The sequence below is a fragment of the Carlito syrichta genome, unplaced genomic scaffold (genome assembly GCF_000164805.1).
Source record: "Carlito syrichta isolate Samal-C Ts95f unplaced genomic scaffold, Tarsius_syrichta-2.0.1 Scaffold311807, whole genome shotgun sequence".
NCBI lineage: Eukaryota > Metazoa > Chordata > Mammalia > Primates > Tarsiidae > Carlito > Carlito syrichta.
In genome coordinates this window covers 60,853-76,117 of record NW_007255903.1, presented here as the reverse complement: position 1 = coordinate 76,117, position 15,265 = coordinate 60,853, and the positions used below count along the sequence as shown (strand labels likewise).

The following is a 15,265-nucleotide window of genomic DNA, read 5'->3' as shown; positions in this document are numbered from 1 at the left end:
TTTTTTTTTAAATTTATGTAGAGATGAGGTCTCGCTGCCAGGCGGGTCTCGAACCCGCGGGCTCAGGCAAGCCACTCACCTCAGCCTCCCAAAGGCATGGGATTACAGGCTGAGCCACCGAGCCGGCCTGTGTCCTATAATTTAATTAAGTTCTCACACTGTCACACGGCCTGTTTAACCTTTTTTTTTTTTTTTTTTGAGTTGGAGTCTCACTCTGTCGCCCAGACTAGAGTGCAGTGGTATGCTCACGGCCATCACAGCCTCAGCCCTGCTGGGGTCAGGTGATCTTTCCACCTCAGCCTTCCAAGAAGCTGGAACTACAGGCACACACCACCACGCCCAGCTAATTTTTTTTTTTGTGATTTATTGTAGAGACGAGGTCTTGCCAAGTTTTCCAGGTTGGTCTTGAATTCGTGGGCTCAGACAATTCTCTCACCTCAGCCTCCCAAAATGCTGGGATTATAGGCGTGAGCCACTGTGCCTGGCCTTTTTTTTTTTTTTTTTCCTAAATCTTTAAATCTTTGAAATCTGATGTATAGGATTTGATGCTAACAGCACATCTCAGTTAGCATGAGGCACATTTCAGTAGCCACATGTGGCCATTGGCTGCTGTGCTAGTGCAGCTTCAGGGGAGCATGGTCTCTTTCCTCCACTATGGTAAGGGTGTAAGAACGTTCCCGTAAGTAGGGCAGGTTTAGAAATTGTGGCCACACATCAGATGGAGTTGTGATCTAAGAAACAGAATGCATATGAAAAAAAAGAATGAGATTTCTTTATTTTGTTGTTTTGGGGTTTTAAAAATATTTTATTTTAAAGATATGGGGTGCAATTCAGGATTAGGTATACAAGTCATTGTGCAGGTAAAGTTTGGGTCTCCCTTTGGTTCCTACTTTGCTTGGTTTGAAATCAGGTACCCTTATTGATGTTGTGTTCTCCACCCCCAACCCTGGCAGTATCCCATTACTGCCAATCCCTTTCTTATAGTATTATGGTAAATGTTCAGGTTCCGCTTATGAGTGAGAACACGTGGTACTCTGTTCCTTGTTTCTGTGACAGATCACTGAGTATGATCGACTCTAAATCCATCCAAGTAGCTGCAAAGTCCATATGTTTGTTCTTCTTTATGGCTGTGTAATATTCCATCATGTATATGTACCACATTTTAAAAATCCAGTCTAGTTTTAATGGGCAGCACGGTTCGTTCCATGTTTTTGCTATTGTGAACAGTGCTGCAGTATATATGCGTGTGCAGTTATCTTTTGTGTCTAATGATTTGAGTTCCTCCAGGTATATTTCCAGCTGGGTTATATGGAAGGTAAATTTCTAGTTCTTTTAGAAATCTCCACACTGTTTTCCATAGAGGTTGAACTAGTTTGCATTCCCACCAGCAGTGTAGTAGTGTTCCTTTTTCTCCACATCCTCATCAGCATCTGTTGTTGTTTATTAATGATAACCATTCTTACTGGGGTTAGGTGGTATCTCAATGTGGTTTTGATTTGCATTTACGAGCAGGATTTCATCAAACTCGAATGGCCTTAGGTTTTAACAGGGGAAATCAGGTTTCTTAAGAGTAAAAAAATTTCAAGATCCTATCACGAGACAGCCACTTGGATGGAGGTGGTGTTATTGTGTGAATGGAAGAAATCGGGAATATGTACATACTTGGAATAACTATGAGACCATCCTAATTTGGAGGCCACTGACCTAGGTTCTATGAGAAAAGGTCCACCTTGTTATCATCTGGCCAGAGGCCTCCCAGGTCGTGAAAAGAATTAGCAAGCTGAGAAGACAACCTCCAAACTAAATGGTAGGATAGCCCCATTTTGTTTGCAATGATACATACAATTGTTTCCTTACTGGACAGAACATATTTTAACTCCATGAAGATTCAGAATTAAGTATAGGAATGTTCAGAGATAAATATAACATAGAGATCAGCAAACTTATTCTATAAAGGGTCAGATAGTAAATATTTTAGGTTTTGTAGGCCAAGAGGCAAATTAAGAATATTATATAGGTATTTATATAAGGGAGAAAACAAAATTTCTACAAATTCTTCACTCTGTGGCCTAAGCTGGAGTGCAGTGGCACTGCCTCGACTTCCTGGGTTCAGGCGATCTTGTACCTCAGCTTCCTGAGTAGCTAGGACTGCAGGCGATTGTCAACACTCCCTGCTATTTTTACAATTTTTTTGTAGAAATGAGGTCTTGCTATGTTGTCTAGGCTAGTCTTGAACTCCTGGGCTCAAGCAATCCTCCTGGGCTCAAGCAACCCTCCCAAATTGCTGGCATTACAGGTGTGAGCCACTGCACCCAGCCTTCTATTTAAAATTTAGGCCCAGTTAGCCACTCAATCCATCTGAAGAATTGGCTTTTTCAGGTTCACATTTGTTCACAATTGTAATTAGATTTTATGTATTTTATCTTTGAAAATGTCTTTTCACCACAACCTTGCACAAAGGTCATTGAAATCTCACACAAAAAATACTTCTGCAAGGATATCTGCCCAGCAGCTACCTGTCCAACCTTAGACTGGTGTCAACATATCATTGATCTTTGTGGCCAAGGTCAATTATTTCAAAACAATTATGTAATCATTCTCATTTTTTCTGTGAAAAACATTTGTCCTGTACCTTCCTGAATACCCACATAGTTTGCTATGGTATGCGTATTTCCATTGCAATGGTATATTTCCAAATAAACATCTTTTCTTAAAAACAAAAAGAAAATGCCTTTTCATTCCAATAGGTACTACCAAATAATAACAACCTGTGAGCATATGGTTTTAATTGAATGTATTCATTGATTAGAAGCATCTATAGATTTCTGTTAGATTTTCCCCCTGATATTTGATTTTTAGCATGTTATTATCTTTCAGATGAATCACTTCTAGTTGAAGGTTAGGCAGAAGCTCCTCAATTGCATAGGTATGTAGATTTTGAAATTTGGAAATTTTCTTTGCATTTTTTTTTTGAGGTGCAAAAAGCACTGCTGGAAGTTGGAAAATACCTGTTTTGTGTGGGAATGGAGATCCTGCTTCTTGTTTTAACTTCTGATAGCACAGGAAGTGTATAAAGCAGCTTGACATTCTTTGTAATTAAAATCATGTTAGCTGTTGAAATGACTTTACTGAAGCATAAACTTTGCATATAAATGCTGTCTTGCCTTGTAGGTTTAGGTTGGATTCATTAAGAAAGATTATTTAGTCTTCAGCAAAAGCTAGTTTCCAAAGCCATTTAATGTTTGATAATAGTTAAGGTAGTTTTTATTCAGCAAAATTTTGATCTTGGCTCTAAGCTAGAATAACTCACAAGAAAATTATGTAACTGCTAAGCCATTGACCTGCTGAGTAGTAGGGCAAGTCAGGATTTTCCATGTCTATTTATGACAAAAATGTGCAGAGCTTATGATGGTCAGGTGTACAAGAGCCAAGGAAGTTCATCCTGATGATACTGGTTCAATAACACCTGGTAGATCCAAATGTTTTTGCAAAGTATCTTCTGATGAGTAATACAATTAATTGTCATAGGCTTTAAGTAGCTTACATTGTCACAGGCTATGTAAACTTTTTAACCTAGCCTTTTTCTATTCAGCACGTATTTGTACCACCATCCTCAGGTGTAATTTTGAAAATAGTTATTTCATGCAGACCATTCACAGAGGCTAATCCTTAAGTCACTTCAAACTCAACTCCTTGAATAAACAACAATTAAGCAGCATCAAAACACCTGTCAACACATTAAGAGCAAAGGAAAACCATTCAAAATCATTTGCCTAAGTTTTAAAAAGTGATTGTTGAAGTTCCTCCCCATGTCCTTAATTCTGAGCAACTCTTCCTGCAGTAGGACTAATAGTCTTAAATGAGTTTATGTTCTTTGGACACACATCCTCAGCTGTTGCAATCAAACATGATTTAATTAATCCATTATTAGTAAATGGATTTCCTTGCTTGGCTAACAGATGAGTCACTTGGAAGCTTACTTTGCAGTCTCATTTTCATTTGTGTGAAGATTCTATAATGATGAGATACTGTTTAAATTTTTCTGATCACTACTTTCCTGTGAGTTGAGAATATTGTGTTGAGTGCTTAGTCTGGTAATGTCGATGTGTATTGTATTCTTTCAGCATGGCTGTGGTGTCATTGCATAATAAATACAATAGTTTGACGTCTAGTTGATTTACAGAACCTTTGTTCCACTGAGCCTTAAAATTGCAACATACAAAGACCATGTTCCCTATCTGAACATGATGGGTATGACTGTGCTATGGTTTGAATGTTTGTGTCCCTCCAAAATTCATGTTGAAACTTAATCCCCAATGCAACAGTATTAAGAGGTGGGGCCTTTAGGAGTGATTAGGCCATGAAAGATCTGCCTTCATGAATGAGTTGAATACCCTATAAAAGAGTTGGATGAAACTAGCTAGGCTCTTTTGCCCTTTTGCTTTCTACCATGTGAGGATGCAGTAAACAGGTGCCATCTTGAAGCAGAGAGCAGCCTCACCAGACTCTAAATCTGCTGGTGCCTTGACCTTGGACTTCCCAGATTCCAGAACTATGAGAAATAAACTTCTGTTCTTCACAAGTTATACAGTCTCAGGTATTTTGCTATAGCAACAGGAGCAGATAAAGATACAGCGGCAATAAAACAATAAAATAAAATGTCACTGTATGGTGATACACAGTTGAAAAGCTGTCAAGTTTTAGCTGTGTCACTGATTTGTAGTGCTCTGGGCAATAGTGCAAAGCAATGAGAGCATCACATACGGTCTGTCACAACTACTTAACTCTTGTGGTAGTTCAGATGCAGTCATAAAAAAATAAATGAACATGGCTGTGCTCTAATGCAACTTTATTTATGGACACTAAAAATGGAATTTTATATAATTTTCACATGACATGAAAGATTCTGCTTTTGATTTTCTCCAACCATTTAAAAAATGTAACAACCTTTCTTTTAAGAGAAAAAAAAGACAAGCCACAGACTGGGAGAAAATATTTGCAAAATCCATATCTGATAAAGAACTGTTATACAACATATACAAAAAAACCTCTTAAAACTCAACAATAAAAAATAAAATAACTCAATTAAAAAACAGGCAAAAGATCTAAAGAGACATCTCACCAATAAAGATAAACAAATGACAATTAAATATATGAAAAGATGCTCAATATCATATGTCACTAGGGAACTGCAAATTAAAGCAACAATGAGATATTCCTACACACTTGTAGAAAATCCAAAACCCTGACAACTTCAAATGCTGTTGAGGATGGAGAAACTGGAACTCTGATTTATTGCTGGTAGGAATACAAAATGGTACAGCCACTGTGGAAGACAGTTTGGCAGTTTCTTACAAAACTTAACATACTCTTAGGATTCAGTAATCTCATTCCTTGTTATTTGCTCAAAAGAGTGGAAAATTTAAGTCCCCACAAAAACCTGCATATGAATGTTTATAGAAGCTTTATTCATAAATGTCAAAACTTGGGAGCCACCAGGATAAGTACAGATAAATAAACTGTGGTACATCCAGACAATGGACTATTATTTAGCGCTAAAAAGGAATGAGCTATCAAGCCTTGAAAAGGCATAGAGAGATTTATATACATATTGCTAAGTGAAAGAAGTCAATCTAAAATTCACACTGTATAGCATGAGTCATGATTCCAACCAGATGACATTCTGGAAAAGGTAAAATTATGAAGACTAAAAAGATCAATGGTTGTTAGGGGTTTGGGTGGGCGAAGAAGAGAAGGAAAGATGAATGGGGAAGTTTTAAGGGCTTTTTAGGGCAGTGGCAACTATTCTGTACGATATTGTAATGGTGGATACATTTGTCAAAACCTGTAGAATGTACAATATTAAGAGTGAACCCTAATGTGAACTGTGGACTTTTGTAAAGAAGAATATATCAATATTGGCTCATTGATTATAACAAATATACCATACCAATGCAAGATGCTAATAATAGGGGAAACTGTGTAAGGAGGAGAAAAGGTATATGGGAACTCAGTACCTTCTGTTCAATTTTTCTTTAAATTTAAACTGCTCTAAAAAATAAAGTCAATTACTTAAATTTGTTATTTTACAGTCTGTAAAAAAAAAAACAGGTGGCAGACTGAATTTGATTCATAAGCTGCAATTTGCTGATTCCCAATCTAACCCATAGAAGTAGTTTTTTTTTTTTTTTGAGTTGGAATCTCACTCCATCGCCCAGGCTGGAGTGCAGTTGCACGCTCATGGCCACTCCAGCATCGACCTGCTGGGCTCAGGCGATCCTTCCACCTCCGCCTCCCAAGTAGCTGGAACTACAGGTGCACACTACCATGCCTGGCTAATTTATTTATTTATTGTAGAGATGAGGTGATGCCAAGTTGCCCAGGCTATTCTTGAACCCATAGGCTAAGCCAATCCTCTTGCCTTGGCCTCCCAAAGTGCTGGGATTACAGGCTTGAACCACTGCGCCCGGCATAGTAATTTTGTTTTAAAGAACTATGGTATTTTAGAGTTTAAAGTGTTTGTTAAATGTAAGAGAACTTGACCTGTTTTTAAAAGTGATTATTCAAAGTATATAATTAAATAATTGATTTAGCATTATGCTTTTAAATGGAACTTTTAAGTTTGAAGACAGCATAAAAATATTTAAGAGAATTTAAGACTCATTGTTTTTACTGGTTTAATGTATTAAATTTATGAGATCTACTTAAGAACTCCAGAAGGCCTTACTTAAGATAATTAAAATCTTTCAAAAAAGTATATATCAAATTTATAAATACTGCTTTAAGTAAATGTTCAAAAGATTTTAACTAAGTTTGAAGTGGGAGCAACTATTAGTTAAAATCAATTTAAAGTGATTGTTCACATTTGCTAAATTTAAAAATAGTGTATTTGTGAACTAAACTTTAAGAAATGCTTAAGAAATGTTAAGAAAAAGCTCAAGAAAGCCGAAGGCAATATGTGGACTTGTTTGGGTTCTGATTTGAACAAACCAAATCTTACCAAAAAATGTGAAAAAATTGGGAGAATTGGAACATTAAATATTAGATGATTTAAAGGGGTCAGTCTTTTTCTCTCTTTTTTTAGTGTGATAAAGATATTGTTATGTTAAAAGAAAAAGAAGAACCCTTTTATCTTAGAAATGCACACTCAAGTACTTAAGACTGAAATGACATATCTGAGATTTGCTTTAAAATAAGCTGATGGGCAGGGTTGGGATGGGGGGTACAGATGAAGCAAGATTGGCAATATATTGCTCATTGCTTAGACTGGTGATGGGCACATGAGAGTCTTTAGTCTATCTACTTTTATGTATGTTTGGAGATTTCCATTTTTAAAAAAGCTTAAGGAAGAAATACCTTTTTTAACTAGTTAAATATTAATTTTTTAAAAAACCCCAATAACTCATAAGTAGTCTTTTTCATGCCCAGACTACCCTCGAAAATACCAGCCAAACTCAGCTCAAACTACACACACACTTTCCCCAGGCTTCCAGAGAACAGAACTGGTGCTAGTGGGTGGAGTGATAGGAAAACAGGCAGCTTTCTGTTCATGACACAAAGATACAACGGCAGCCTTGAGCAGCAGTGAGGTCCCCACACTGGCCACCCTTTGCTGAGGGCATGCTCCTTTGGATACAAGACAAGGCAACAACGCCCAGTCTTGTCCCCTCCATCTGTGAGGTTTTAAGGTCAGGTGTACCTTGTCCTTTAGCAGTCACTGCTTCAGGGACGAGTGATGGGTCTCGCTCTGGGGTCTTGCTTAAGTAGAAACCTCAGATCCCCTTTTCCTAATTTACATGATCACAACAGATCTGCTGTCTGCTGGTGAGTTGTGAGGAGCACAGCCTGTCCTCACCTACTCTAATCCTTTTTGTAAGGTCATGGAAGAGATTGCTTCCCAGGAGAAAAACATTACAGCTCTTGAAAAAGCCATCCTTGACCAAGAAGGGCCAGCCAAGTTGGCTCATACACGCCTGGAGACCAGGACGCACCGGCCTAACGTGGAGCTATGTCGTGACGTCGCACAATATAGGCTCATCAAGGAGGTTCAAGAGATCACCCACAATGTTGCAAGGTGGGCTAGCAGCTGGTGGGCAGAGGGGCCCCGGGGCTCAATCTCAACCTGAATTTCAGGCAGGGGCTAGAACAGCGACCACAGTGGGTGGAACCTGCTCTATAATATTTGAAGGATTCCTTCCTAGAGGGCAGTCCCCACTACTTCTAGCCAAAATTGTTACCATGCAGAAAATGGGTCCCAATGTTGAAACATTTCTAAATAAGCCCCAAACCAGCTGTTTAGGTAAAATCTTCAGTTTTAAGTGTTGGCATGTCATAGAGGTGTCTGCGCCATGCCTATAGCTTGTGGCCCCAATTTGAAATCTCTGCCTTAAGGAGGACAGAGGGGGAGGGAGGGGAAAAACATATATCAATTCAGCTTCTGCACTGAACACCTAGATACATTCCCCCCCCCCAAAAAAGTAATGCCGAGAGAGAAATTATCCCTTTCTATTCTTCCTCTTCCTCTAGATTAAAGGAAACCCTAGCCCAAGCTCAGGTAGAGCTGAAAGGGCTGAATCGCAGACAACTTGCCCTGCAGGAAGAGATCCAGGTGAAAGACAACACCATCTACATCGATGAAGTGCTGTGTATGCAGATGAGAAAGTCCATCCCACTAAGGGATGGGGAAGACCAGGGAGGCTGGGCTGGGGGACTCCGCCATGATGCTGTCTGCTAAGAGTAGGGCTAATTCTAATTCTCATTAAACTAAGTCATGGCAACCCCCTCGGGTCCCTTCCTGCTCTAGGAACTTTTCTGTCCTCTCAATAAATCCTGCTTTCTCAAAAACAAAACAACAACAACAACAAAACCTAAAAACCCCACCAAGTCATAACCCAGCACAGAATTCTCATTTCAGGCTGGTGGAACATCTAACGAGTCTGTGACAACATCTTGACCAGGATTCCAGACCTGCTCAGAGGCTAAGATTTGGATGCAAGGTTCTTTTCTTTCTTTCTTTCTTCTTCTTCTTCTTTTTTTTTTTACTTTAGATTGAGGAGGCACACATGTGCATTTGTTACGTGGACATATTGTGTAGTGGTGGGGCTTGGGTCTCAGGTGGCAGAGTTCTTATGCTGCTGGTGTGGAGTTTGTTTAACAGTTAAATTCCACTATTACCACTGGTCTCTCTCATAATATCACAGGGCTTGGGGCTTTGGGAGATGGGTTCGATACATTTCAGCTCAAATTCAATTCAGTTGCATATTTGAGTTGCATCACCTAACCAGACCATGCCCATCTTGCTCATGAGATGGGTTGCAAGCCTTTCTCTTAGCCCTCAGCATTCCTTTTCCCTAGAAAACAACGTGGTAACTGCTGACTTAGACCCCTCTTAGTCCACGTAAAGCTTATTCAATTCATTCAAAACCTAGATGAAAGAACAGTCGGGATCAGGAGTCCCTCTTGGCCTGTAGGCTTCCGGCCTGGGCCCTCTTCTGGAAGGAAATTCAATCTGGTGGCAGAGAATGAGGAGCGGGTGAGCCAGGTTGCTGTTGTCTATGGGGTCAGAGTAGGGAGAGCTCCAAGGACACCCGTGGACATGTGTGTCAGCTGTGGATGGCAGGCATGGGAGGGCCGATGAGGGTGCAGACCCCAGGAACTGCAGTCTCATAATTGTCAGCTTGGGAAAGAAGCCAACGTTCCCAGGCTCTAGAGACAAGCTTTTCCAGCGAGCAGGTGCGCACATCCTTTGGCGCCACCACGCGGTAAGGAATTGTAGATGTTTTCTTTTCCTGAATGTAAAGTCATCCTCAGAATGTGAGTTTGGTATTGGCTTCCAGACCAGTTAGTATTTATTGGGAGTATTTTTTTTTTCTTTTAAATAGTCAAGTAACAGTAAAAGAAAAGGAAAAAACCCAAAATTCCCATTCCTGCCACAGATTCACATCAGTGGTTAAGAGTGTAGATTCTGGAGTCAGGCATCCCAGAATTCAAGGTCTCCAATAGTTTCTACTTGAGAGGGTTTTAGGGCGTCTGAATGAGATAACCTCTGAGAAGGACTTCATACTGAGCCTGTCTTAGGGGAAGAGAGTGTTCAATAAATGCAGCCCGTGTGAACAATTTCCACTTCTATATTAGCATAATTTTTGTACAGTTGCACTCGTGGTGTAGACTCAATGTTGTATAATTGTTTTCTTCCTTCCATGTTGCTCTGTCATCTGTATAATTATTTTAATGGTTATATGCCTCTGTGAAAGCTTTCACCAAGACTGTTTCATATACTTAACCATTTCTTTTTCAAAAAAAGAGCTCTGCTTCTAGCTGGCTACCTTCTGCTGAGTCGCAGCAGCTCAGGAACACATCTGGGTGACTGTCATAGGAAGACTTTTGCATTGGGAAATGGTTCATTCGTTAATTCATTCCACTAATGATCAAGGAAACCCTTCCAGGCACGGAACCCACCATCTCAGCACTCTCCCAAGTGTGGAGCTGCTTCCACACTCTGTGCTAACACTGGTTCCCTCTGCCTACAGGACAACTGGTGATGTGAGGCCCAGTACCAGCCAGGGGGTCAGGAGACCTAGCTCCAGTTCCAACTCTGCCAGGACAATCTCTCTTCCCACTTATGGCCACCTGTAAAGTAAGAGGATTGGACTCCACAGCTCAGAACCCTTCCCATCTTTGCCATCCCCTGAATCTCGCTGCTTAGCTCCATGTGTGGTGTCTTGAGCCACAAAGATAATGCAGGATGTGGGTCTAATTCCTGGGAGGTTTATGAACTGAGTGTTCCTCAGTCCAGAGAATCTTTGCGTCAGCAAGGGTTGTTCCCAATCTGGGATGGAGAAACCCTTTTTAAGGCCAAAATCATTGGCTTAATTCTGATCTGTGCTACCCCATTGCTGAGTGTCACCTTTTAGAGTGCTGAGCAAATACGCAGCCCTTCCCATGCCCCGAGTAAGGTGGCAGTCCCCTCTCTGTCCTCTGGGAAGTCTCTGAGTGCTCTTCTTCCCTGGAGTGGAAGGGTCCAAACACCCCGCCCCAGTTTCCAGGGCAGACATCAGAGTTTGTGCTAACTTAGCAGGGTCATGAGGCCTGTCCCAAGTGATGTGACCAGCAGTGAGTGAAGATGTTGGACAAAATCCTTTCTTGTGAATATGGACCTGAGAGGCAACCAGCCTCGGGGGTTAATTCAGATCACAGGCTCTGTGGTTGGGCGTGGTTCAGATCAGCTCCAGTAGTGGGATCCAGGGCAAGTTACTCAACTGTCCTGAGTTTCAGTTGCCTAATCTGTAAGTGAAACTAACAAAGTCTAGATCTGTGAGATAATCTAGATCTGTGAGACAAGGTGACTAAGACTCTCAACACAATGTCCAGCACATGCTGTTTTTATGGGAAATGGGATTTTTATTTTATTACAGTTGAGGCCATTTCTCAGCATGAAGATACAAAATGCAGAAACATCAAGATTCAAGGAAACAATGTTCTGTTAGGAACTTTGCTCACACACTTCATAGGTCTCATTTGGCATCGGCGTGTTTCACAGATGAAATCTGATCTTAACCCATGTTTCTTAGAGGATATCTGCAGTTAGACCACAGTTGCAAAAACCTTTGTAGCTACTGATTAAGCCCACCCTGTTCCATACCTCTCTGATCCACCCAAACCAGTTATCTTTTCAAGATAAAATTAAACCTCGTTCTTAGATAATAAAACGTGTTATTTTTAAGTGCCGTCACTTAAATTGGGAGTCATTCAAACTTGAATCTTCTTTGAATAGAATCAAAGTCAGATTTGTCTGCAATCTATATAATTCAAAGAAATGTGGAATTGAAGTTCTGCATCTTTAGTGGTTTCGCTGAGCAACCATGAGGGGGATTCTCCCAAGTAGTTCAGGGTTTGGCACACTGGGAACATCTCAGGAAGACTGGTCCTCTCCTGTGCTCAATTTAGGTCCTTCTTTGTTCTGTGGATTCTGTTGACTGCCACTTACAGAGAGCCCATGTGCTGTCACTTTCTCCCTCTACCACCATTCCAGCCTGTTCTGGGGGTGCCAGGATTGGGAATGATAAGGTCAAAGCCACCCTCTCAGGACATCAGGATCATAACTGGGTAACTGTAACGAGCAGAGTTCTTACATCCTCCTGCCAACAAGTGCAGATGCACAAAGCTACAAAATGAACAAGAAATGAATAGAGCCGGGCTTGGTGGCTCAGCCTGTAATCTCGTGCTTTGGGAGGCTGAGGTGAGTGGATTGCCTGAGCCCACGAGTTTGAGACCCGCCTGGGCAACTTGGTGAGCCCTCATCTCTACAATAAATCAAAAAATTAGCCGGGCGTGGTAGCACATGCCTGTAGTTCCAGCTACTTGGAAGGCTGAGGCGGAAGGATCGCCAGAGGCTGGGATGGCCGGGAGCAGCCACTGCACTCCAGTCTGGGTGACAGAGTGAGACTCCAACGCAAAAAAAAAAAAAGAAGAAATGAATTGGAGCTCTGATGCTGCCTGCCATACAGAACACAGTGCCTGATCATGAGTCAAGTTGTCATCTCCCTCTCCCAGGACAAAAGAGAGACCCATCCTCATAGCTGCCTAGATGGTCTGGCTATCACGTCGGTCTTTTGTGCAAGGAGTCCTCTATGGCAGAAAGAGAGAGGGAAGAAGGGAAACGTGGAGAATGGTGACTTCCACCTTAGATGCTAGTGTTGTGGAAGGGCACCCCCAGGGGTCATTTGCCCTCCAGAGCAGGGCTGGTGGCCATGTTGCCAACAGTCTTGTGTAATTCATTTATTCTCATAGGGTATATGTAGTGTTGATGGAAACCAATGCTGGCCTATGGAAAATAGCTCAAAGAAGGGAAACAGGGAGTGGGAAGGAAGAAAGCCCTCCAACTCTGCTGAATGCAGTACAAAGCATTTTCCATGATCCCACTGCAGGACTGTTTACCAGAATTCTGGCTACCAAAGGCTGCTCTGCTATTGGGAAGTCGTCCCTGTGGCCACTTGCTAAGGATGAACTAATCTTTATCTCTGACACCTGAGACCAGATCTGAAGTAAAAATAGCTCAGCATTCCTGGTTAGTCACTGCACTTCAAGTGGTTTTTACAATAAACTGGCAGCATTTACGACTAACTTCATTCTTGCAAAAGAAGTTTCAAGTTTTCCAGGCTATGTTGAGTTCAAGAACTTCTTTATAAACATCAAACACAGTTGCTGCATCCAAATGGCCTCTGAGGAGGCACAGAGGGAAGACTTTGTAAAACCTGCCAAAACAACAGTTCCAGATACATCCATAAATCAATGAAAACCATATTTAACAGAAAGAGAAAAATCTTATTTAAGAGGATCATCATAGCGCAGTCTAAGTAATGACACCCCTAAAATTTTGGTAATGAACTTGGTTCATGAGAAAGGTACCTGGTCAAAATCAATTGTTTTATTTCCTGATCTCTCAAGAACACGAATGTAGTTTAATTCAGAAGACTATTTTCCAAGTATTTTTTCTCTACATAAAATTTTTGTCAGCTAATTCTCCAGAGTTAGTGGGGTGACTTTTTCTTCCTTCCAGTTGTTGATTTTGTCCCTGGAGAGCCATGTCCATCACTGGTCCTTCTTGTTTGGAGATCTGGCACACAAAGTCAACTGTGCTTTCAAACCTGTGGGCTTCCAGACCTTGGGGAGATGTCAGAATTCACCACTGTCTCAAACACCATTGGAAAAAGTCCTGAGAGCTAGTCACTTGAAAAATGAATTCCATTTTTGAAATTTAGAAACATTTAAAAATTCCATATGTAATTTCTCAGGCAAAGAAGGAGTAATGTTAATGGTATTAATGCTCAATGAAAGTCCGTTGAAAACAATAACATGCTGTAGAACAGTTAGGCATTGTTATTATTCCCTTGATCCATCAAAATAAGAGGGAAAGCATAAGCAATCAGGTTTCTAGCTTACTGGCTACTGACATTCCTAATGGCCAGAGGGAGTGGAGAGGGAAGATTCCTCAGTGTGGACCCAAATCTCAGATCACACACACACATACACACACACACACACACACACACACATACACACACACACACACACACATACACACTGTGTATTTGAGACAGGGTCTCACTCTGTTGCCCAAGGTGTAGTGCAGTGGTGCAATCCTGGTTTACTATTGCCTCGACCTCCTGGGCTCAGGTGATCCTCTCAGTCCTCCAAGTAGCTGGAACTACAGGTGCATGCCACCACTCCCAGCTAATTTTTAAATTTTTTTTGGAGAGACAGGGTCTTGTTATGTTGCCTAGGTTGGTCTTGAATTCCTAGCTCAAGCCATCCTCCCACCTGAGCCAACCAAAATGCTAGGATTACGGTATGAATCACCATGTCTGGCTTATATTCTTAAGAGCACAAAAAATTAGTGCACATCCTCATTTTCAGGGGACCTAGAATGTCCCCTGAAAGCAGACTAGTGTTCAAAATTAGAGAGAATCACTTAAAAAATTAGATTTATGTTAGTATTTGGTGTATTTACTTGTGCTGTTTTCACCACAGGCGATCAGCCTGACAGCGTTAGAACTCAACTTTGATTCTCATTCAGTCTGGACTCCATTTAAAAGTAGACTCTCATTCATTCATGTCCAGCCCTGATTTCCTCATGATCCAGTTCTTTTGTGGCTTATGTAGGTGTGACATAGTCTTAGGCCATTTCAGATAATTGACTGATAGACATATCAGAGTAATGACCTGCCACTGGTCTGTGATCCACAGTTTATAAAGGGCCTTCCCATGTATTTTGTCATCAAATGCTCATGAAAAACCCGAAGAGGCTGGTATTATCCCTAGCTTCATTTTATAGATGGGATGCTAGTCTTGATGTCAAACAGAACAAGGTTCAAATGCTGGCCATGCCACTTACTGTGACCTTAGGCAATTACTTAGCCTCTCTGCACCACTGTTCCCTTATCTCAGAATCATGTTGCCCGCACTGTCCTTGTGATCCACATTGCCTTTTTCTGGTGTAGCACCTTGTCATCCAAGGCTCCAGGATAAAGGAGGTTAATGACAATCTTGTGGCTTTCAATTCCCATGTCAGGGAAACCTCCTCTCAGCAAGTGTAGACACATCTCAAGGGTGCATCTCTAAGCAGCGGTTTCTGCATGTCAGGTCAGGAGATAACTGTCAGGTTTAATATTGAAGTTTTTTAAAAGTTAATATTTTATTTTAGAGCTATGGGGTACATGTGAGGATTTACTACATAAGTCAATTGTGTGCAGGCGAGGTTTGGACT

General features: G+C 41.0%; 1 protein-coding gene across 1 annotated transcript in view; it reads left to right on the top strand.

The window, feature by feature from the left end:
* Positions 1–8,762, top strand: part of TEKT1 (tektin 1) — a 27,892-nt gene extending 19,130 nt beyond the window's left edge. Inside the window, exons 7-8 of the mRNA XM_008069084.2 lie at positions 7,878–8,074; positions 8,527–8,762. Coding sequence (XP_008067275.1) covers positions 7,878–8,074; positions 8,527–8,734 — 405 coding nt within the window. The 3' untranslated portion in view covers positions 8,735–8,762. The remainder of the gene's footprint in view (positions 1–7,877; positions 8,075–8,526) is intronic.
* The last annotated feature ends 6,503 nt before the right edge of the window (positions 8,763–15,265 follow it).